General features: G+C 28.1%; 1 protein-coding gene across 1 annotated transcript in view; it reads left to right on the top strand.

The window, feature by feature from the left end:
* The window catches only part of LOC113389568, a 118,880-nt gene that overhangs the window by 73,353 nt on the left and 21,099 nt on the right, over positions 1-24,428 (top strand). The window contains exon 4 of the mRNA XM_026626588.1: positions 9,448-9,609. Coding sequence (XP_026482373.1) covers positions 9,448-9,609 — 162 coding nt within the window. The remainder of the gene's footprint in view (positions 1-9,447; positions 9,610-24,428) is intronic.

The raw sequence follows: 24,428 nt of genomic DNA on the forward strand, positions 1-24,428 counted from the left end.
TTATTATAGGCGTAGACCAAATGGCGACAAATCGATGGAAACTGATTTGATTTTTCCTCAAATCATATATTTCTTCTTTTGCCCTATATTGGAGGCTTGTATCATTTCCATCCAAGATTTTACGACGGCGCCAAAGTTTATTACATATCTCTAGATAGATCCTTGAACACTAAAACCGTCAAATAAACAATTTATTTTACAAATTTATGAAGCATTCTTCAGTCCAAACTATCAAAGTCTAAAATTAATCCGATGACGTCGTCGACGTCGATTTTCAAGCAACGTGCCAAATTCGACGAGAACACAGAATTTGTGATTTAAAACATTGAAACGAGAATTGATTTTATGGTCAATAATACTTTGTGATGGAGTAAATAAATACATAAATCTATCGGATTGAATCTTGTAAGATTTTTGCGACGAGATTATTAAAAATTATAAATGTGAGGTGTGAGGATCCACGTAGAGAAAAACTTAAATATAACCAACAACTATGCTGAGCTTTGTGAAACTTTTATATCAATTATAAAAGATAAATTTTTAAGAGAGACTTTTGTTATGACCTGATTTTTTCATAACGATATAGAATGAGTTTGTGATTAACTATATGCAACCAAACTCTTTTAAAAATTACACCTTTTGTAGATAATGTCGAAGGACCAGATATATTTATTAGCTATATGGCCGATATATTAAAAAGAAGATAAATGATTTAAATTTTAAATACGTTGATATGTTATAAAGTTGAGTTAACATTATTAGTTCGAATGTTGGAATAATATACTAGTTTACAGAGTTTTCTGTATTTTTATATTATTTTTTGATTGTTTTTTTTTGGGTTCAGAACGACTTACTATTATATGATTAACCAATAAAATATTACATTGTGATGTAGTTGATTCTAGGAGTTCAAGGAATCTAATTTCTTGGAAAGGAAAATTAAATTAAATTAAAAGTAAATTTTTATACACATGATGTATTACAATGATGAGTTATTATATACTTAGAAATATAAAAATAATATTCAATTAAGTTTTAGAATTGTTATCCTGAATGAAAAGTATTGAATTATATGTATATAATTTGGTTAGAACAAGGTTGCGCTTTAGGCATAAACATGCCCCCGGACTTGAAAAATTATGAGGAATTAATTATGAATATTTTTCAATGCTAAATTTATAACATTGCTTATAATTATATTATAATGTTTGGAAGATTATAAGTTAGTACACGACTTTTGATGATAATGTTAATTTTAGATTGATTGAATGATAATAATAATTTTGGACATAATGTTAATAATTCACTGACACTGCACTAGAGTTTTCAAAGTTGTGTAAAATGATTAAAGTAAATGTTTTCAGATTTCGCAGAAGTTTTATGTATCATCAGAAGATATTAAGTGTTTTCCGTTTAATATCATTTCACCATATATTATTTCTGTAGGCGCGACAAAAGTTCATTAGTGATAAAAGCCTATAGAAACTCGTAATTAATAACAAAAGATACTTATTGCGATTGCCATTATGCGGTCAATGGCCTCTATTCTTCATTGGATATGCCGACATCTTAGGAACATCAATTTCCATAAGCCAACATCATCTATCATTGATAATAGATTGATAGAAAGATAGATGGATTTATTTAAAAAGGGATAGTGATAAAAAAAATTCACTAAATTACTAACATTTATCTCAAATCTGATAAATTGGCAATATCTGATATTAAAATTAGCTGGTACTTCAGATTTATTTCTTCTGGCCTGATTGAGCTCGAATTTCTAAAACTTCCTATCCAATTTCTTCTAGTAAGTTTATAATTATCATTATCCGATATTTGCCTAAGATTTCGTAATCTAGTGAAAGTTCTAAGGCAAGAAAGTGTAAAATCCATTGAATTCTATTACAATGCTGAATTTATTTAATAGATGAAATGCGAATTAAATAGCATGATGATGTGCATATGTGGACACAACTATTTATTTATTCGATTGTAATCTATTCGGTAATTGTTCGTTGGACGATTTCGAAAGATTTCACTTCATATAAACTGAGTAATAGAAATAATAGAAAGATTTTATTTTTGATCTAATTTATTAATTACTAATTTTGGTTTTAATATGCTCTTTCATGACTATACGTGTTGTAAAAATTTATAAAATTGAATGAAAATTTAATGGTGAGATAGAACAACCGTTCTATCTAACAATTTACTATTTTGCCCCAAGGTTGTTGAATTTCTGAAAGGTGATTGCACCTATACTAGTAATTTTTTACTGAAATGAGGGTCAAGATTATTTCCTATATTATCCGAGATAAATGATATGTTGAGGTCATCGTTAATAGTTTTCTAGGACTAAAATTTAAATTAAATCTGATAAATATTATATAGCTAAAATAGCTAGGTATATAAAAATATGAATCAAGCTAAGATTTAAACAATTCGGATTCTAAGGCAGTTTTTTTTTGAAGATAACATGTAAATTTAAATATTATTTTAGCTACATAAGGAATGGATTTAGCTAAGATTTTAGGAAATGGGATATTGGGATTATCCTTTATAGATTTTACTGCAGATAAAATTTAAAATAAAATGCATATTCATTTTATAAATCATTTTATCTATATGTAGATTGGTTCTAGTTTTATTTTAAATTGTTGGATGATGAGCTCATTGTTTCTGTATTTTTAAGGATAAGTTTTAATAATTTTAAGGATAGGGATTTTGAATTTAAATGTCTTATTCTGCTAAACAGGGAATGAAGCTTGATAAGATTTAAAGGTTGACATCATTTTTTAATCCTAATTCTGAGCGCAAATTTCATACGATTCTTGATTGCAAATTTACAAAAAATCATATTCGATTTGCTTTTATTTTATTGCAATAGAAAATTATGTCTAAACTGATCTAAACATAGTTGGACTAAACACTTTTTGACGTTAGTCAATTGATATGATTGCTTCTAGCATTTTTTTTGCAAAATAATGGTCAAATCTATTATTCTCTAAAATACTTTTAATGGGATTTTAGAGTCATCTTTGTAGATTGTATTTAAAATTCAATTTACTGAGATCTCTATTATGGATCTAGTTGGGATTTTACCCAATGGATGCAACTTCCTGAAAATCTTGATTTTTTGTTTACCTAAACTTACCTAAATTATTTAATTTTATTCATCCTAAGTCGATTAGAATGTTAAAGCAATCTATGAGACTTTGAGTTAATTTTCTATGGCTTTAGAAAGGTTTCTTCATTGAGATACTTTTTACATCAAATCAGATTTATTCATTCATTTAAATTTAAATTACGTCGTGTAAATTACGATCTGTTTTTACAAAAGAGCTTCTAGTAATTATCAGAATAAAATGTAAAGAACAGTAGAATTTCCAAAAGGTTGCTTAATAATTATATATAATATATATTAATATATAATTGAAAAAGATTATTTTAAGGAATATTTAAATTTTATGTATAAATATATTACCTAATTGAACAATTGAACATATATATGAAAATTCAAGGTTTTTTTCTGACTAATTATTGCTTTTTATTATTTTTCTGTTACACAAATATTGATAGAGTTATGATTGTTTAAAGGGTGCGCGGCCGTCCAACCGGAGTGTCTTTTGAGCCCTTTAACTCTTCGCCGTTTCAAAATAAGAGAAGTTACTGTAAAAATTATGATAGAGAAAGTTGTAGCTCATTTTATCACCTTTAAAATAGTATATTACAACTTCTGATAAAATCAGAATTAAAAGAGTTATAATCCAATTAATGCGGGGGGTGCAAATTGCAAAACGAGTGCAAATTGTTTTCACTTCTGAACTTTAGATTAAGATTAGTTTATTTCCGAAATATCAAGCAAATTGGAGCAAAGTGAAAAAAATTTATTTCGATTTTGAGGATTTAGTTTAATTTTTAGGTACTTTTGTTTTTCGCAACGTTGTATTTTTACACCATGCAATTTATCAGCTAGTTTTTACTAGAATCTCGAGATTACTACATTGTGTCACAAAGTCGTCTTCTCAAAAGTTGTATAATACATATGTATAACTTTTGTTTTCTTTTATCACTGACCTTGCCTCGTCGAGCAGTAAAAGAGTGGACCTGAACACATATAATACTCGGCAGACAACTCTCTTGTAATTTGTAAAAGCAGGGACTGTCAAACATTCTTAAAAATAGACCCACATTAGGCACAATCATTATAGTTGATACTAATGCCAGTGGTTTGGTTCAAATTAATTGTACTCTAAATTACTTCAAAAATTCTTGTGGTTCAGGTGAAATTGATAGTACTCTGGTACTATCAATCTCCAACTTTAAAAAAAATATGACCATTTAATAAAAATATGTCTTCTATGATTTTTTGTGCCAAAGTTTCCTGACTGATAGAGATCTGGAAAATACCTACTATGCTAATGCAAAAAAGTATTTAGAATTAAAAAATTGAGTTATGTAACATTTTAGAAATTACCCACGGAAGCTATAGATTGTAAGTTTCCTCATGGGATACAACATTAGCGTTTTTATTATTTTTATTATATTAATAATAAAGTATGTGATGTATAGTTTTTCTCCTGATCCGCACTTTGTCGACTCCTGTTCTAATGTAATGGATTGTCTGGTTCATGCTATCAGTTTTAGTTGTTCCTTGGCAAACAGGTTTTGGTCGTAGTTATTACGTTTGGATTGTGCAATGCTAAGGTCACCTTTTCTACTTATTTAGACTGACGGCTTAACATACATTTGTTCGGAAAATGTATTATGTCACTTAAAGGATACGATAAATTTATTTTTTTCTGAACACATTTTTTAAAGTAAATAGTCGGCCAAAATGTCTAATTATGAGACTATGCTCTGATTTTCGATTGCTTTAAGATTATCCAATCAAAAACCTTTATTGATTTGTTTAAATTTATTTGCTTGATCATCTATCTATATGAGATATAAAATCAATTGTTAATAAATTTTAAGCGAATTAATCTTAAAACTCCATCTTGTAATGCTATTTTTTCACATTAATGACTTGATCTAAGTCATTCTTATAAATTCTTTTAATCAGTTTGTAAATTGCGAAACAAACTGATAAACTAAGATACAATAAATAGACAAATTTTAAGAGAGATATTTGTTCATAACGTTATAAAAAGACTGTGATCAACTAGATGCTGCCAAACTCTGAAGAGTTCAAGGAATCTAATTTTTCGGAAAAAATTGATTAATGATTAGGAAAGTTCTAGACAAAATGCATGACAATTCAGGAATATTATATACTTAGAAATATAAAATGTAATATTTACCTGGGTCTTATAATGGTTATTCTGTATGAAAGGTATTAAAATATATTTATATGACTTGCTTAGAATAGGGTTATGCTTTAGGCGATAACATGCCCCCAGACTTGAAAAATTGTGAGCAATTAGTTATGAATATTTTTCAACATAACTTAATCCGAAATTTATAGCCAAATAGATTTCAATTTTATAATAAAATTATGTAACAATTTATCACTTTATAAAGCAATATAAAAAAATGTCACGTGATCTAATAAAATAATAACCCTAAGAACTTCTAGTAGCAAGATTTCTCATTGGAGAAATTTTTCTTAACGTTAATAGAAAATCACGGTTTAAAAATGAAGTATCTTCCTTTTTTTGAAATGAAGAATTATTTCATTTATCTACAATATCCGGAAAAGCTATTTTCACTTGCAAACATATTTTTAAATTAAATACTTAAAAGCATTAATATATTGTTATTAGTAGCATAAAATGCTTTATTAAATTGAAATGTAGTACTCAAAATTTTTTTTTCTCTGTTAGTGTTGAAGTCTTCAATGTGAAGTTTATCTTATATATAAAAATGGAGCTCTCTATAAAATGATCCGCTAAAACTCGAAAACGGCTAAACCGATTTGGCCAGTCTTAGTCTTAAAAAATTCGTGCTAATCAGTAGGTTGTCGGAAAGGTGATATATTATTTCAAAATCGCGTAGAAGCTTCACATTTTTAATTTGAACATTTTTGTAGAAGCGTAATTTGAATAATTTGAATGGACGGTGACTAATACGTCAAATGTCAAACGTTTTTAACAGATGATGTTCAGTTACGTTTAATAGGATGTTTTACGTGAATATTATTTAATTATGATTAAATTATAGTAAGTAGTTTTATTCGTAGTTATATTTATACACAAAAACGTTATTAAAAACATCGCAAGTGTTACTAGAAACTCAAAATATCAACTGTTTTGAAATGTTAATATGAAAATGCACTTTTTGGCGTTGTAGCGTTCTTTTTATTGCAAATCATAAATTTGTGAATTTATGTAACTTTAAAATTAATATAAGACATTAAACCATTTGCTCAAAATCAAATTGAACCTTCATTCCTCGTCCCGCTCTACATATATACTTTTTATTAAATTTACTTTAATTCATCGAATGTTACTTGAAACTTTTCAAAAAGTAGGTCAAAGAAGAAATACTTAATTCATTTTCTATCTCTCCTTGCAAAAATTTGAAATTTTTTGTATAAGCTCAGTAGTATTATTTACAATTATACACAAAATCCAGAATCCAAAAAGAATCTGAAAAACTTGAAACGTAATCGATAAGTCGAAAGACCAAAAAAGACTTGGATTGGATTACACCATGTTTTCTATAGAAAGAGTATAAAACATCCAGTTTGATTGTATTGACAAAATATAGACAAACTAATGGGGTTTATTGTTTTTATAATACCTTTTTGTATATAGCATTCAAACAACACATCCTTCTACACTTAAAGTATTAATATTTTTGATTCTATAGAAATTGTTTAGAATATACCTTACACTTAGCAAAACAACGTTTGCCGGGTCAGCTAGTTATTATATAAATATCTAAAAATTACGAGAAAAATATAAATCTCTGTACATATATTCTACTAAATTTTTATGCTACATTCTTGAAATCGCCTAATCAATTTTTACCAAAATGCATGAATTATAGCTATGTGAATATGATAATTTTCGGTGAATTAATTGAAGATATATAAAGGTACAACAACTAAGAATTTTATGATCAATATTTGATAAAAATTATTGAATTTAAACATTTTCTGTCCTCTGTTCTCAAATTTAAAATCCACTCATCATACTAGACCAGTAATTGAGTTCCTCCCGAAACGACCTCAATTGACACCAATCTGCAGAAACGGTGCTACCGTTGTTAAAAATAATTTACCGAGATGACTCTTACATTCCCGAGTGGTTTTGTCATTTGCGACAATTTTATTAAACTATTTTTGTCATTTGCTAACATTGTTTTTATTCTTTATATAATCAGGATAGTAAAAAACATATAAACGCCAATGATGTGTCAAGGATGGTGTCTTGATTCTTTAGATGATTTGACGTTATGGGAAACTTTAATACTTGAGAAATAATTTAATAATATAAATAGTGTAATAAATATTACATAATTGGGTAGACTTACAATGAAGATCAATAATTATTTCTAATGTAGATTGTACCACACATTAGAAAATATGGACAGTAACATTAATTCCTGCACCTCGTGCCCTGTAATTTTTGGTAATTAATTCTAAACGACAAATTATAGGTTTAATTATTTTAAAAGGTTGTAAAACTCTGTCAGCATTATTATTATCAAATGCATATATCTTAATATTCATATCAACATATGATGATTTTTATCTATTTATCTATTTATCACTAAACCAATTAGCACTTCGTTAACATTTATTTAACACTGTTTTGATAAGACTCTTAAAAATTTTCTATGAAACATATATGGGCGGCTCTTCTTTGGAACTGTTATCTAAATTAAGTTAAAAAACGAAAGTATTTTTTTCTTGAAGTTTTATTGGGATAGGCTGATAATAAAAAACCGGTTAGAAAAGATACAGAATACAGTAATATAATATGTATGTTAACACTTTTTTAAGTCTTGGGTCAAGATTTTGAGTGAGGTGTTGAAAGTGATAAGGACTGGATTAAATCATTTTTAATTTTTATAGTGATGGGCTTATTGATAAATACCTATATATATTTGGGTGGTCCTTAATATGGATATTTTTGAATTTCTTAGCTCCCAGGAGCTCAAATACTTCCAAATTAATAAAAAAAAATTCTCTGAAAGTTTCAGCTCTTAATATTAACATTTAGGTAGTCCGCAATTCAATTAAAAGTTCCATATATTTATTATTATCATACGTCATTAAGTAAATTCTTGCGCCATCTGTGATAGCATTTGTGATCTCAAATATTATGACACTTAAAAATATTAACAAATCACTTGCATGTCGAGTCATTAAGGAAATATTCATTCATCATGACATCAATATTAATTTTGCAGCAAAATATTTATTTATTGGTGATGTTGACACTCAAATTATTAGTAATAAATTGCCATCAAAATTACAAGTCTGCTGTCATAGATGGCGCAAGAATTTACTTAATAATACATGTTAAAATATACGAAACTTTAGATTGAATTGTGGGCTATCTATCTAAATGTTAATATTTATAGCTAAAACTTTTGGAATAAATTTTTTTATTAATTTGGAAGCATTTGAGCCCTTGGGAGCAACAAAATTTGAAAATGGCGATATCAAGGACCACCCTAATATATATAAATATATGTAAAAGAACTTATATTCTATTTGAATTAGAATATGTATATTATATATTTTCTCATGATTGAGAAAAAAAGAAAAAAAAATATTAAAAAGGCCTAGAACTTTAGTCAAACTGTATAACTATTTGTTAAAATTAATTTTGTCACCTCGTTTCGGCTTGACGTTGAGTTCTGTGATACCAACATATAGTTTTTTCAGAATTGTTTCATCATTACTAATATTATCTCTGGGATCGATTCTGCCCCATAACAGAAAAATGTTATGGCAAGGCTATGTTATGAAGAACTTTCCATACTAAATATTGACAATAGCCATGTGGTTGCCGTGCAGTCTGGCGTTTTTCTTAGCTTGTCAGAAAGAAAACCTAACCTAGAAACTGCACAAACGATCTTAGATAACAGGGTCTTTCTGACCCAGCTTCATAACATACGGGTGGCGTTGCAGTTTATGTGTAAAACGCCTGAATGCACAGCAAATACATGACATTTTGACAGTATTCAGTATGATTCGGTCGCATAATGTATGGAAGTCGGAGCGTAACATGGCCTTGCCATAACATTTTTTTGTTATGCGGCAGAATCGGTTCCATATTTTGATTTTAATAATAGTAATGATGAAAGAATTCTGAGAAAACTATATGTGGGTATTACAGAACTCAACGTAATTTCACATAGTTATTATATAAAAAAACTGAAATTTTATATATTTTTTGTGCTCCATCCATAATATAAGATAAAATTATATTTTATTTACAAGAATAGTTCAAAAAATAATTTTCCTAATTAGATTTTTTTCTTTTCCAGTACGGAGCGATCCAGAGTCCGAGTGACTTTCTATCAATCTTCGAGGCCTCAGTGCGTAAGTCCAGCTCTGTCCGGTAGTCCGGACCTGGCAAATCCTTATTATACACAGAATTTCCAAGACACACCTGTCAGTATGACGGCTGTATACGACAGACAAATCAGGTAAATGATAATTAAAAATTAATTTGACTAATAGTCAATAAATGAGATAGACGACAGCATATTGCGGTAGGCTATGAAGTTAGAAGTTGTATGTGTCGTGGATTAAAATCATAGACTTTACACTACATGGACTGCTAGTCCTCATATGTTTTCCATTTTATAAAGTGTCAAAAAATAGAATGAAGTTGTGACGCCACTGGGTGAACGAGCGTTGCCGACCGTAGTGGGAACTCCCGTCACAGTCCTTTTCTATGTTTTGACATTTATTTTGCGCTCTTAAGAAGAAACATTATTCTGATTAGGGAATGCAATACCGATGGAAAATTTCAATACCGGTATTTCGGTAATTTTTCATTTTAAAACCGGAATACCGGGAAATTACCGGTATTTTTATTATCTTAAACAAACATAAACCAAATTGAAAGTTACTAGTACAAGTATAAAAAAATAATACAATAAGATTATTTTTTTAAATAATAATTTAACAAAAGTATATCCAGTTTAATTAATTCATTATCACTATCGAATATATTGAGTACTTTTCACCAAAAACAAACTTATGAGTAAGAAAGACCAAAAACTCATAAAAGATCATATTACATTATTATAATAAACTGTATTATCTGTATTCGATGTGTTAAATTAGCATAATCTCCTATATTTAAAAAAAATCATTTTTCTACACTAATTTAAGATCGGATTCTTTGTCGAGATAAATAATAAGTTACTATAATTGTTGAGTATTGTTGTTTAAAACAATGTGATGCTTCTATAGTATTTTCAAACTTAGAAACGTTTTCGAAAAATAATATTTTATAATTGTAATAAGAAGCAAAAATATTTAGTAATTATCATAATTATCTTCTATATATATAAAAATAAGTCGGGTTTTCCTTCCTGACGAAATAACTCCAGAACGCACGAACCGATTTCGACAATTTTGCATTCGTTGGAAAGGTCTCGGGCTCCGCAAGGTTTATAGCTAAGAAAATTAGAGGTGCATGGCATCGTGCCTTAATGCAAGCTGCTGGAACTTCACGCACCGTAATTAAAAATTCGAGTAATGACATTAGTGAGAATTATCAGAATTATGCTTGGTTAAGTCAACGAGCAATTCTTGCCGCAACGAATAATGATGTACACACACTGAATTTCACCATTCAATCAAAAATTGCTGGTGACATACCAATGATTCCGACTGGTCTTCCGTTTAACTTCAAACGATTGCAATTTCCAGTTCGCCTTGCGTTCGCAATAACAAGTCGCAAGGGCAATCGCTTAGTGTTTGCGGGATAAATTTCAAATAGATTATTTAGAAAATCATTGTTTTTTACATGGGCAGTTATACGTTGCCTGTTCACGAGTTGGAAAACCATCCGCTTTGTTTGTGTTAACGTCAGACCAAAAAACAAAAAATGTGGTTTACCAAAGAGCACTTCAATGAAACGGATAATTTGCGGATTCACTTTCATTTACTTAGAGAAGTTCTACTAAAAAACACTTCATTTTTGTAATCGAAATAAATTCATTACTGTTGTATAATAAAATCAATTTTTTTCTTTTCAAATATAAAACAAACAAAAAATTTCTTCATTTTTCTCGCGAAACCATCTGGTCTCTGGTGGCGAAACGGAGTTAGTCGGGTTTGCTAGTTATGTATAAAGTTAGAAAAAAAATAAAGATTATGCAGGGGTAATCTGTTCGATATAAAATATTTTGGCGCAAATGTCACTTAAAAAACCATTACATTTTTACAAAAGATCATTATCTATCAGTCCAATTCTATTTATTGTAACACGATATGAAGCACTTTGGAAAGCAATAAATATACAGTTTAATCACGAGTTGAAATAATATTTGACATTTGTTTATCTTATAGAATCACTTGAAGATATAGCTGTTTATGCGATTATGAAATTTAAAGGTAAATTTGTTCCGAGAAATTTAAACTTTGGGGTATTATGTATTAAATAGCGCTTATGTAAAAATACCGAAAATACCGGTATTTTTGGAATAAATACAGGTAAAAATACCGCCGAAAAATTGGGCGGTTTACCGGCAATTCGGTATACCGGTGTGTGCCGGTATTGCATTCCCCAATTCTGATCATTCATTGGTGATTTAATTAATTTTTCTTACTTATTTTTCTCGTTAGACAAATTTTTAGGCTGTGAAATTAATTATGAATTCACCAGCCGATTTAAAAATAATCTCTCTATTTCTACGATTTCTCAAGTGTTGTTTACATCCGATGCAATCTCGAAAAATGATTTTTGATAGGAACCAGACCAGAATATTTATTACTAGCGTTTTTATCTTGCTTAGACATTGTGCAGATTATTATTAATAGAATTTGGCGTATGTTTAGTATCTTTATACCGAGAATTTTATTTTGAAATTATTTTTGGCATATTTATGAGCGCAACATAGTATTTTTTATTTAATGTGATTTGCAAGAACTGTTAGATAATTCTTTTTCAATTAATTAAAAGAGTATGTATTACAATGCGAAACTTTTGCCCGAAAAGCTACCAGCTGGAGCACTGAATAAAAATACACATTTTATTGTAGCTATTTTTTACAGTAATTCTTAATTATATTTGAGATCTTCAAGCAAAATATATTTTTTCTTTGTTTGAGATGCTGAATGGGATATTTCACTCTATGATGCACCAAATACAGCTCAACAATCAATCATTAAAGATAAATGCGCTATATTTCATTTCGATATTATTTTTCTCGAGAATAGAATTTGGCGTATGTTTAGTATCACTATACCGAGAATTTTTATTTTGAAATGGTAGATAATTCTTTTTTAATTAATTAAAGGAGTGATGTATTACAATACCAAGCTTTTGCCCGAAAAGCTTCTAGATGGAGCACTGAATAAAAATACACATTTTATTATAGTTGTTTTTTACAGTAATTCTCAATTATATTTGAGATCCTCAAGGAAAATATATTCTTTCTTTGTTTGGGATGCTGAATGGGATATTTCACTCTATGATGCACCTAATACAGCTCAACAATCAATCATGAAAGATAAATGCCCTATATTTCATCTCGATATTATTTTTCTCGAGAATAGAATTTGGCGTATGTTTAGTATCTCTATACCGAGAATTTTTATTTTGAAATTATCTTTGACATATTTATGAGCGTAATAGAGTATTTTTTTAATTAATGTGCACGATTTGCGTGAACTGGTAGATAATTCTTTTTTAATTAATTTAATGAGTTATGTATTACATTACGAAACTGTTGCCCGAAAAGCTACCAGATGGGGCACTGAGTAAAAATATAATTTTTCTTGTAGTAGAAAATTTATTCTTCTTCCTTTTTTACTAAATTATAAGTTTATATTATATATTGGGATGCTGAATGGGATATTTCACTCTACGATGCATCTTATACAGCTCAAGAATCTTTCATGAAAGATACGAGCGCTATTTTCCATCTCGATAACTATATGTAAAGGAATCGAATTTTTGTTTATATTTTTATTTATAAATCACTATTACCATTCCTCTTCTGACATTTACCTTTGCCATTTTCCTATCTATCTACTATCTATCAGTTTTCCGCATTAATCACTAAATCGGTTCCCGAAACATTGTCTAAGTCTGTTATCTTTTCTTAAAAGGTTTTCCATTTCCGAAAAAATTGCCTTATCCAATTTTCCTTTCGGATAACTAAACAAGTTTTCCTTAAGTATATACGCAAACGATAAAAATGCCGTCAATTAAAACTGAAAATAATATCGTGGAATTTTGTTTGGTTGTAGATTGGGGATAAGGAATTTTGCACACTTGATACGGAATTATATATATATATATATATATATATATATATATATATATTATAATTAACATAATGCAATATGGGGCGAGCAATTTGTTTTATTCTATTATCATCATTAAATTACAAATTGTCTTTAGAAAATGATATTCAGTAATTTTGAAGGTTTTGAATGTTTACTCGATAGTTAGCTCAGTAGTGTATATGTTTATTTGATGTTATTCTGATTTAATTTTCAAACTACTTTTTTATAAAATTTACTAGACAGCAAAATATTAAATATTGAACTGACATACAGGAATATGAGGTTTACGCAAATTTCTTTATATCATTTTACCATTTTGTCTTAAATTTATTATTACATTTTGGAACAGCAATCAGACCCAAGAGTTCTATGAGTTTTCGAAATTTTAAGCTGTTTTTAGATAGCAATCCAACGATTGAACTATCTATATTTAGTATTTTTTCATTATTAGAATTTATTTTTAATAATGAAAAAGTTTTCACTTAGAAACATATTTTGGTTCCAGTGAATACATAGTAATATCTCTACTCTTCATAATTGTTATTTAGAATTCAGCCTTTTACTTTTTTTTAATTTATAAATTTATTAATAAACTTTAATGAATAATTCTTAACATTTTTCCAAGTGTTGATTGTTTTCTTTATACATCAAAGCCATTATTTTGAATTTTACCAATTTATTATTATACTATTGGATATCCAAATTACAACATGACATTTACAGTACGCATTTACATATTTTTTCGAATAATATAACTTAAAATTTGCACTCCAATTTTACTTTCCAACTTCAACCATACATTTGCCAATTCAAGTATTTTCATTTTTACTATATCTACTCATTAATTTTTATATATTCTTACGTTTCAAAGATTTCTGAACATTTCATCGAAAAAAATTCTTAGAAAAAATAGATGTGTTCGGATGCAATTTTTCGTCGACGATTTCGAGAAAACGCTTCAAACGCTTTGAATTATTCAATTCCTATTGATTGGGAGACGTGCTGATTAGTTTTCGGCAAAGACAGGTCTAGCCATTTCGGAGAAACGGGACAAAAAGTGCCAAAAATGGTAATTCAGTTTTTGAGAGAACGGAGCGTCCGATTTGTTTGATTTAAAAAACATTTTATTTGTATTGATTAAATGAAGAACTGTTTGAATTTTTGGGAAGGCAGGTCTAGCGGTTTCGGAAATACAAACTAAAAGTAAAACAAATGCCATTTGGCGGTCAAAAATCATTAGACATGTGCACATGAAATTAGGGGACGTCCATTAATCACGTGATCGATTTTGTAGAGATTTTAGACCCCCATCTCCCCCACCAAACATCTCGTGTATTTTTAGTTACTTAACATTTTTCGAATTTACAATAAAATCGTTTTTTTTTGAAGATATTTGGATTTTTTTAAAATTCAGTTAAATAAAAAATATACGTGATATTTTGATAGATCCTTTCCTTCCCCCACGTGATGTTTCGTTATTTTTTGTCAAACTCCCCCCTTCCCCTAAAATACTCAAGTGATTAATGGACGCCCGTTCATCAGATATTTTATAAAAATTATTATACAATTTTTTTATATTTTCATGGGTTTCGTATCAATGTTTATTCGTTGGTTTTTTCGACTCTAAATGAACTGCGCAGCGCGAATGCTTTGACAAAGTTCAAATTATTCAGAAAATTTCAAAAAACAAGATTTTTTTTTTCAAAAATTTCAAAATTGTCAAAGATCTATTTTTTCAAAGTTTTCAAATTTTTTAAAGTTTTTCGAAAAATTTAAATTTTTGGCACGCGATGTTCCAGCAGCTTGTCTCAAGGCACTTAGCCAAGCACCACTAGTTAACAGTTTGTTACTACTATCATAGCATTACCATAACATTTCTATTTTATCCAAAATTTAACTCCTTAATGTCGGTGTGAAATGAACTTTATGATATGCTAAATGTCTCGTTTCCGCCTTTGCGCATGTGTGGGTCTGTTGGCGCCAACAGACTCCTCACTCGAGTCGAGGGCTACAACCGCCTGGTCAATCGGTTGGTTTAGTTTTCCTTGTCGGAAAATCGATGACCCGCTTTCCTTCCTCACTCTGATACTACTCTCTGACTTTGTGCAGAGTAAATATTACCTATATTAAGGAGACGGACATTTGACATCCTATTAGATAGGAGGAGGGTCTTGGGTCGGTCTTATTAGAATTTTTATGTGGTAATTATTGGTAAAAGTAAAATTTGGTATTGGGATGAAATTCAAAACGTTCTCTGAATTGTTATAACCTTATGGATTTTTAGATTTAGATTTAACGCTATTGGGTTTTGTTTTTTAGCAATACTCTTTTTTTTTCAAGATGTTACTGATCATTGGTTCAATTATGACATGAAACCCTTTAATCAACTAAGCTCTCAATCATGGAGTAAACTTCTAAGATATCGAATGAAAATGTTGGGTTCATTTCATAAAATTGAAAAACATAAGCATATATTACTTCATAAGCATTGTTGATCCAAACACGTATTAATTTTCAATTCCACCCTGTAATTTAAATAATTTATACCCTGCTTCGAAGGTACATGAACACGGACATCCTAGATAGGAGAAGGACTTGGGTCTTATATTAGAATTCTAATGTGGTAATAATTGTTGAAACTAAAAGTTACTGGTTCAAATATACTAGAACGTTTGTTGAATTGTACTAATATTATGGATTTTATTTTTATCAGTATTCTCCTTATTCCAGACGTTGTTGGTTATGGTTATTGCATTCTTGTCCATACTTGAAATATGGCATAAAATACTCTAATCAAATAAATTATGCTTATCCAATTATAAATGAGTCATTTTATTTTAGTTGTGATATCCAAAATTTGATTGAACACTCTACCATAAAACATGGATTTTTATTAACTTTCCGAAGGGTAGTTCTAGTAATGGACTGAAAATCGAAAATGAAATTTTTTGCATTTCTCCACGTTTTGAAGGTTTCTGAACATTTTGGCATACCTCAGAAAAAATGGACGTGTGTGTGTGTTTTGTATATCCGCATTTTTTGTCGACTTTTTCGGGCGCACGGATCAACCAATTTGAATGGTTCAAAAAAACATTCGATTCCTATTGATATGGAGATGTGCTGATTAGTTTTTGGCAAAGGCAGGTCCAGCCGTTACGGAGATACGGAGCAAAGAGTGCAGATTTGAATGATCTAAGAAACATTCAATTAGTAATGATTAGAAGAAATGGTTATTAGTTTCTGGCAAAGGAAGGTCAGGTGTTGACAAAACAATTGCTTTTGGAAAAAAAACGTTTCTTTTTTTTGCTTATTGAAAATAATTCAGACTTCAATTTTAATTCTGGCTAAAGTTTTAAAGCTCACTTATAAACTTAAAATAAATAATTTTAACTTTGTAATTCAGTTTATATAAGTTTCATAAATATTAGACAATGTTATAGTATTTATAAATGATCTATTTGAAAACATTTAATATTCCTCGAAAACTTCGTTATGGTACGACAAGTTACAGCAATTTGCCTTAAAGCACTAGTTAATAATTTACTTCAAAATGTCTTTGAAATTTACTTTGAGAGTGTATTTCTACTATAATCTTTGCCTTTATTTTGTGAAACTAAAATTTTTGATATAAAACATACATAAATTGTTTTAGTATTAAAAATATAAGGCAGAGAGTTTCTTTATCTTAATAATAAAAATATATTTTATAATAATCTATTCCATGAGCATATAGTACCTATAACGTTATGAGAACATTAAAATTGTTGTTTTTAACTTCCCGTAGGACAAGTTATAGTCATCGCAAAAATATCAAAAATGAAAATTTTTATATATCTTTGCGTTTCAAAACCTTCTGAACATTTAGGCATACCTTAGAAAAAATGGATGTATGTGTGTGTGTGTATGTGTGTATGTGTGTGCAGATACAAGTTTTCGTCGACGATTTCCGGAACACGGATGAAGCGATTCAAAAAAACATTTGATTCTTATTGATAAGGAGACGTGCTGATTAGTTTTTGGCGAAAGCAGGTCTAGCCATTTCGAAGATACGGGGCAAAAAGTGCCAAAAATGGTAACTCGGTTTTTAAGAGAGCGGAGCGTCCGATTTTAATAATTCAAAAAACATTTTACTTGTATTGACAAGATAAAGAATGCAGGTATAGCGGTCAAAAATGATCATTAGACATATGCACATCAAATTATCAGATATTTTACAGAGATTTTAATAATAAGTATAAATTTTGTTTACATTTCAATGGGTTCCGTACAAATGTTTATCCGTTATTTCGTCTCTATGCAGTTAAAGCAGTACGATTGCTTTGAAAAAATGTTCAGAATTTTCAAAATATGTCAAAATAAAGAAAACATTTTTTTTTCAAAAAAAAGTAATTTTTTGTCAAATGTATTGTTTCTCAAAAATCTAATTTGTTCGAAATAAATTTTTCTCAACAATGTTAATCTTTCTAAAAAAAATTATAATTTTTGGTACGGGAAGTTCCTGCAATTTGCCTTAAGGCCATGGCACGATGCCATGCGTCCCACTAGTTTTTTAATATTGTTATATAATTTCAAACCGTCTTTACCAAATAAAAAATGCAATTAGTAAATATTTACGATATGACAATATAATCTGAAAACCAACACAAACTTTAAAATTTATTTTAATCTATATATCTATTATTACCTTGACCGAAAGACCATCGTAATTAATAATTCACTAATTCAGTTCTAAAAATAGTTATGAAAATCCTCGTATTTCCACTATGATGTGACAGTGTGAAAATCCGCCTAAATAAATTTATAATCTATTTTTATCTGATAATCCAGTTTTGTTGATGCATTAGTAGAAAATTGTGACACTGACTGAATCAATCAGAAAAGAAAACACGAACGACCAAAATAGATTTTCGTGAAATGGAAATAGACGATGGGTTATAGGAATCTATCGCGGAAAAGTTTTGATGATATATATATATCCATGATCTAGGTATATTTTTATTAAAACATCAGAATTATTCATTCCATTCAAAACATTTCCTCACTGCTTACTTTATTTTGTTATTTCAAATTTCATTACCAAATGTTGCAATTAACCTTAATATTGCAAGGTGTCTACGACACAAAGTTTGGTATTTGTTGGCACAATTTACGCTCATATTATCTACTATTTGTCTAAGATTATTTTCATAACTGTTTATCTAATTTTATATCTTTTATCAATTTATAGCACTTCAGCCTTGTCCTTAAACCACTTCACATCCAAGTGTCTTCTTCATATATCACTATTCAAATAAATCATTCTTTTAAGAATTAAATGATGGTTTTATTGAACCTGGTTAAACTATTCGTCGTATTGTAATATTCATTCGAGGAATAGATAAATCGATAGTCAATTGATTAATCGATTGATATTAACCTTAGGGTGATTGTGAGACCCTTTGATAATACTTGAGATTTGATTATCTTTGCAGATCCGGATATTGTTCACATAGATTAAAATATGAGACATAAATTTTGAACTGCAATTAATAAATCAATTTTTTATCGGCGTTTGTTAAATATTTTTTTAACACCAAATTTAGTTAAATGACATCCTTAAAATGCATGAGAAACAATGAAATTAATCAAAATAATGCTTGCATTTTTTATTCTTTAATTATTACATAGATTGACTATTATTTTTGTATTTTCTGGATTTGGTTATTATAATTCCTAAAATTTCTTTGATTTTAGATTAAACTCTATATTTTTTATTCATTAATTATTACATAGATTGACTATTATTTTTGTATTTTCTGGATTTGGTTAATTATAATTCCTAAAATCTCTTTGATTTTTAGTTTAAATTCAATAAAACCCTTAATATTAGTTCAAGTCTTGTTTCAAAGTCATTCATCCATTTTAATTTGATCCTGAAATATTTTGATTAGAATAATTTATGTATTATTTAGTCTTTATTTTGATAAAATTTGACTAAAATTCCTTGAATATTTATGTTTGGCTTACATTTTGTAGACAGACTGATTTAATAATGAAATTCTTAGAATTTTCACTTCCACGTAGTGTTTGTAATTTGACTCTTTAGTTTTGACAATCTTCTACTATTACTCTTTTATTATACTATTATTTTTTTTTGGATTTCTTCCTAGACTTGGTTAAAAATATATTTAAGACTAACAAATCTGATGCCAGAACAATTCTTGCATTTTTTAATCCTTGAATTTTGCATGAGTTTGACAAATTTCTTTTTGAAAAAGCTGACAAAAACGAATTTTATTTTAAAGAATATAATTTATAATATAGTTTTGACCTATTAATTTCTCAGGGTTTTAAACAATTAAATTATAACTGTTGATATATTTAAAAAAATATGTTTGGTCATGATGTCCATGGAATTATTACGCCTGATTTATGCAACACTTCAATAGTAATTATTTTGATTATATCCAATCTTAATTTCTGTTAAATTTAGTTTAGCATTCATTTATTGATTTGCTGGTTCTCATATAGTTAAAAAAAAATTCGTTGTTTTATAGAAAAAAATCACTTCGCTTCGCATTTACAAAATATTCCTGACACTTCCATAAGTTTTGTCTAAAGTTTTAAACAATCCTAATTGCTATTTCTTATATTTAAAAACTACGTAACTATGTTTTCAAGTGATTTTACGGAATTATGAGAATAATTTCGTATTCTACTTTCGTATCTGCATTTTTCCCCTAAAAGTGCATTTCTTTGGGTCATTCTTATCAGCGTTTTTTTGCTGATACTAGATTTGTTTCTATATTTTTTCCGCATTCCTAAATTCTTATTTTATCAGACTTTGATAAGCAAAACAATGAAGCAAAAGATTTTTAATAGTGTAATAGAGATCAGAATATTTATAGAAGCATGACCATTATTTTTGTTACAAATTTATAAATTTGTTAAGAATGAAGTACTTATAATTAGTATGGTAAGCTCTAAAGCTTGAGGATGTTTTCTGCACAATTTTTTAGTCCTTTGTTTATTAAAATTAAAGTTGTTTTGTATTTAATTGTATCATTTTCATTAACTAGTATTATGCTATAGTGATAACCATTTTATTTTATCTGGTGTTAGATTATAAGAAGCCCTATAAGAACTTCCAAAGTCTTGTGACTACCTGTTCCAACATGGAATTTGTCTGGTAGTGGTGTTTGTAATTCGATACAATGTAATTTCATCCAAAAACACGATATTTATTTGTGTTGGATACGGTAATCGAATTACAGGAAGCTTTGTGGTGCCTTTTTAAATTTAGACATCCATTCGGTGTACTAACCACATATATAAAGGAGCCAGTGATAAAATATTTTCATACCTGTATTATGAGGTTTTTGCTAAAACTTGCAGAAAACTTCTAAATATTTAGGAGAACTACATACACCTTGTGGCGGACGTAGCTCAGAGGTAGCATGTCCGACTCACATGCCGGAGATCGTTGGTTCGACTCCTGGCGCTTCCAAATAATTGTTAATTTGTAGAATACAAGAAAAAATAGAAGTAAATAGGAAAAAAGAAGTTTAGAAGATGAGAAGAACATATTGAGTAACAAGAAGAAGAATGAAAATTGGATGGAAGATTAAGATATAAGAATAGATAGTATATATATGATGAATGTATAAGAAATAAATATGTAAGAATTGTACAGAATATGATGAAGAATAAAATGAATAATGTATGTGGCTAAAATGCTGTAAAAAGCGGAGGCCAATAAAATTTAAAAAAAAAAAAAAAAAAAACTACATACACCTTTGTCAGGTCTTCGATACAAATCATTTACTTTAAATTATACCATGGTTCTTGCATATGCACACAACTTTTACATCAGCATTAGTGCAACTTAAAACAATGTTCGACGATAAAATTATTTAATTTGATCACGAAAATATGTTTTCTGACTCTGTTTCTATTTTTATAATTAAATCACTTTTGGTAGGCCTATAATATTTTGGAGCATTCAATTTGACTATCAACGCTATCACCATGCAAAGTTTCATCAAAATCCAAAAAGAGTAAACTTGAGGTTCTCCTTGTAAGTCACATTTGTCAGTATTGGAGTTGGAATACAAATGCTCTGACAAAACGAGTGTTTTGAAGGAAAGACTAACAGGTCTTAGACAAAGTACATTGACAACTTTCTGCAAAAGACAAGTGGAAGTTTTAGTGGTGAAAAATAATAATTATCTATCCAGGTCTCTGTCTAAAAACATTTTTTACTATACGGCGCGTCTGTTCCGCCAACCAGTAACTCTATACGTAATGTAAACAAAAATCTATGATTAGCTTCATGATGAAATCGATCATGTGTTTAAAATATATGCTGACGTGATATTTTAGATTTGAAATAAATACATCAATGTAGATTTCAATTTACGAGATTATTGGTAAAAATATACAATACACTGTATGACTACCAATTATCACTATATGGTGCTTTTCATGTGCACACTTTGTTTTTGGTAAAAACAAAAAAATTATATAAACACATTATATTTATTACTCATTTATAGTAAATATATTTCGTTGTGGATAGTAAAAAAATAATTTAATATCTCTTTATCATAAAACTTGACAACAAATCAACAAAACTGAGAAGCAATTGTTTAAATGAAAAAAAAAACTAAAATATGTGTTTACTAAATAATAGTAGTATGATATTATACAGTGTAAGTCATATCGATATATAAATCATGTAAATTATTTGAGTTCTTGAATTTACGCAATAATTAGTACGAGCCATTAACATAAATTCTATCATACCAAATGAATCAGTCCCTTTCGTAAAAAAATATTTGGGGTTTATCAAAATTGAACTTTTGATTTTTTATGTTAGCATTATCAACAAGTATACTCTTCAACATTTTGTCATCAATTTTTTCGCATTCTAGTTTATTATAAGTCTCTTATTTAAATTTTTACATGGTTGACCTATGTATAAAGAATAACAATCCGAACAGTTAGTTTTGTGTATATTTTTCTTCTTTGTTCGAACTCAAATTCTGACCAAAAATGAAGAGTTCTTAAATACCATTACAAGTACTACCATGACAAATTTTCATCACATAACTCGACTACAGATCCATAAAAATGGGAAGCAACAATTTAAATGAAAGAAATTAAAATGTGTGTTTAATAAATAATAGTAGAAGAGTGTTATACTGTGCATATTGATATATGAATCATGTAAAATATTTTTGAGTTCTTAAAAATACGCAGTAGTTAGTACGAACTATTATTATAAATTCTACCATACAACATTTAAGTTTTTTTTCAATTTTAATAATTATTACAACTGTTAAATAATTAACATCTAGTAGTGTTGATAAATAATAACATAAATTTAAATAAATAAGAGTGCAAAGGATAGTGCATTTAAGTAAATCTGTATAATAAACTCAAATAAAACTATAATAAACAAAATAAAAAAGCTCAAAATTTTGGATCAAAAGCCTCCTACTAGATTTTGGTGATTTACAAAAGCACAATGTTAGATGGCGACATAATTAATTATATTTTATCCAAAGTCCTTTTCGTGAAAAATTGTTTTTTGGTATTCTTAAAATCGAACTTATGATCATATATTTATTATTTATTATTATATTTTATTTGTATCATTTATTATTTATATTATATTTTTATTTGTATCATCGTCGCAGTTTATTATAAGTCACTTTTTTAATTTTTTTCACGTCTCACCTATGTATAAAGAATCACAATTCGAACAGTTGGTTTTGTGTACTACATTTTTCTTCTTTGTTCAAACTTTTTGTAACTTAGTACTTTATGTAATAAATTTAGTGCAAAAATAGATCCCAGTATATTCGTTTTCACATAATTACTAATAAATTCTACTGAAATTTGAATCCTGTGACCCAGATACCTCTGATTTAGTTTGCGGCTATCATTACCCCGTGAAATGTGTTTAATGAATGAATTATTTATTAATATTAATATTTATAATATATGGTGCAGCCAGCCTGGTTGGTGATGACCTTTACTTCATGGGAAATTCATGTATCATTCTATCTAGCTCAATGTGTGCAATTTTCCTCCCGCTTGTTAGGATAATAGACTGAGAGCCAACGACCATTGATAAGAAATATATTAAATTTATTATCTCTAATTATTTTTTTTTATTTTGCTGTTGATTTTTCTTATTATTAAGTTGTTGTAAATTCAAAAAAATGATGCAACAATAATTATACTTTAAAAATTCATTGTTTGACACTAGTAAGACCAAAATTTGCTCGGTAAAAAATACCAAATAATGTTAGGAGCTTCTTGCTTTTAATTAGCACCAGAATTTATAAAACGAACTAAAAATACACATAAATTTATTAGAATAGAAAATTAGAAAATTTAAATCTAATGACTACAGTTAAAAGGTTTTTCAGTCATCTATTTAATTAACTTTTCAAAATTATTTTTTTTTATGTTTTAGTAATTTTTACATACATTGTTTTTATTATATAAGAAGTTTTACCAACGTTCCTTTGATTTTCTATCTAGATTTGATTAAATAAAATTCTTAAAACTAACAAGATTCGTGTATATGTATTTTTATTATTAATTGTTTTTACATAGTTAGACTGCTTTTTTTGCATTTCTTGATAAAATTTTCAAAATTAACATTTTTTGTCAAAATTATTTGTGCTTAACTTTGTCATTTTTGACTAAAGTTAGATCGATTTTCTGGACTTTGATAAAATCTTCAAAAATAACTTGAATTATTTTCTCAAATAATTCTTGTGTTGTCTGATTATTTATTTTTATATTATTATAATATCAATCAATTTTTTTTAAGTGGCCCCTGATTTAATAGACGTTTCAATGATATTTTATAGAACTTTTAGTACTTCAATAAAGATATAGATTTTTAGCCAAGCACGTAACTTACTCATTATATTATTAATAAATAATTTAAAAATTAGCATTAATAATTTACAAACATACTTTTCGAGTTTTTGTACTC

This window comes from Ctenocephalides felis, unplaced genomic scaffold, assembly GCF_003426905.1.
Source record: "Ctenocephalides felis isolate EL2017-DRISC unplaced genomic scaffold, ASM342690v1 CF-g0.4_SCAFFOLD_03573, whole genome shotgun sequence".
In the NCBI taxonomy this organism is placed as follows: Eukaryota; Metazoa; Arthropoda; class Insecta; order Siphonaptera; family Pulicidae; genus Ctenocephalides; species Ctenocephalides felis.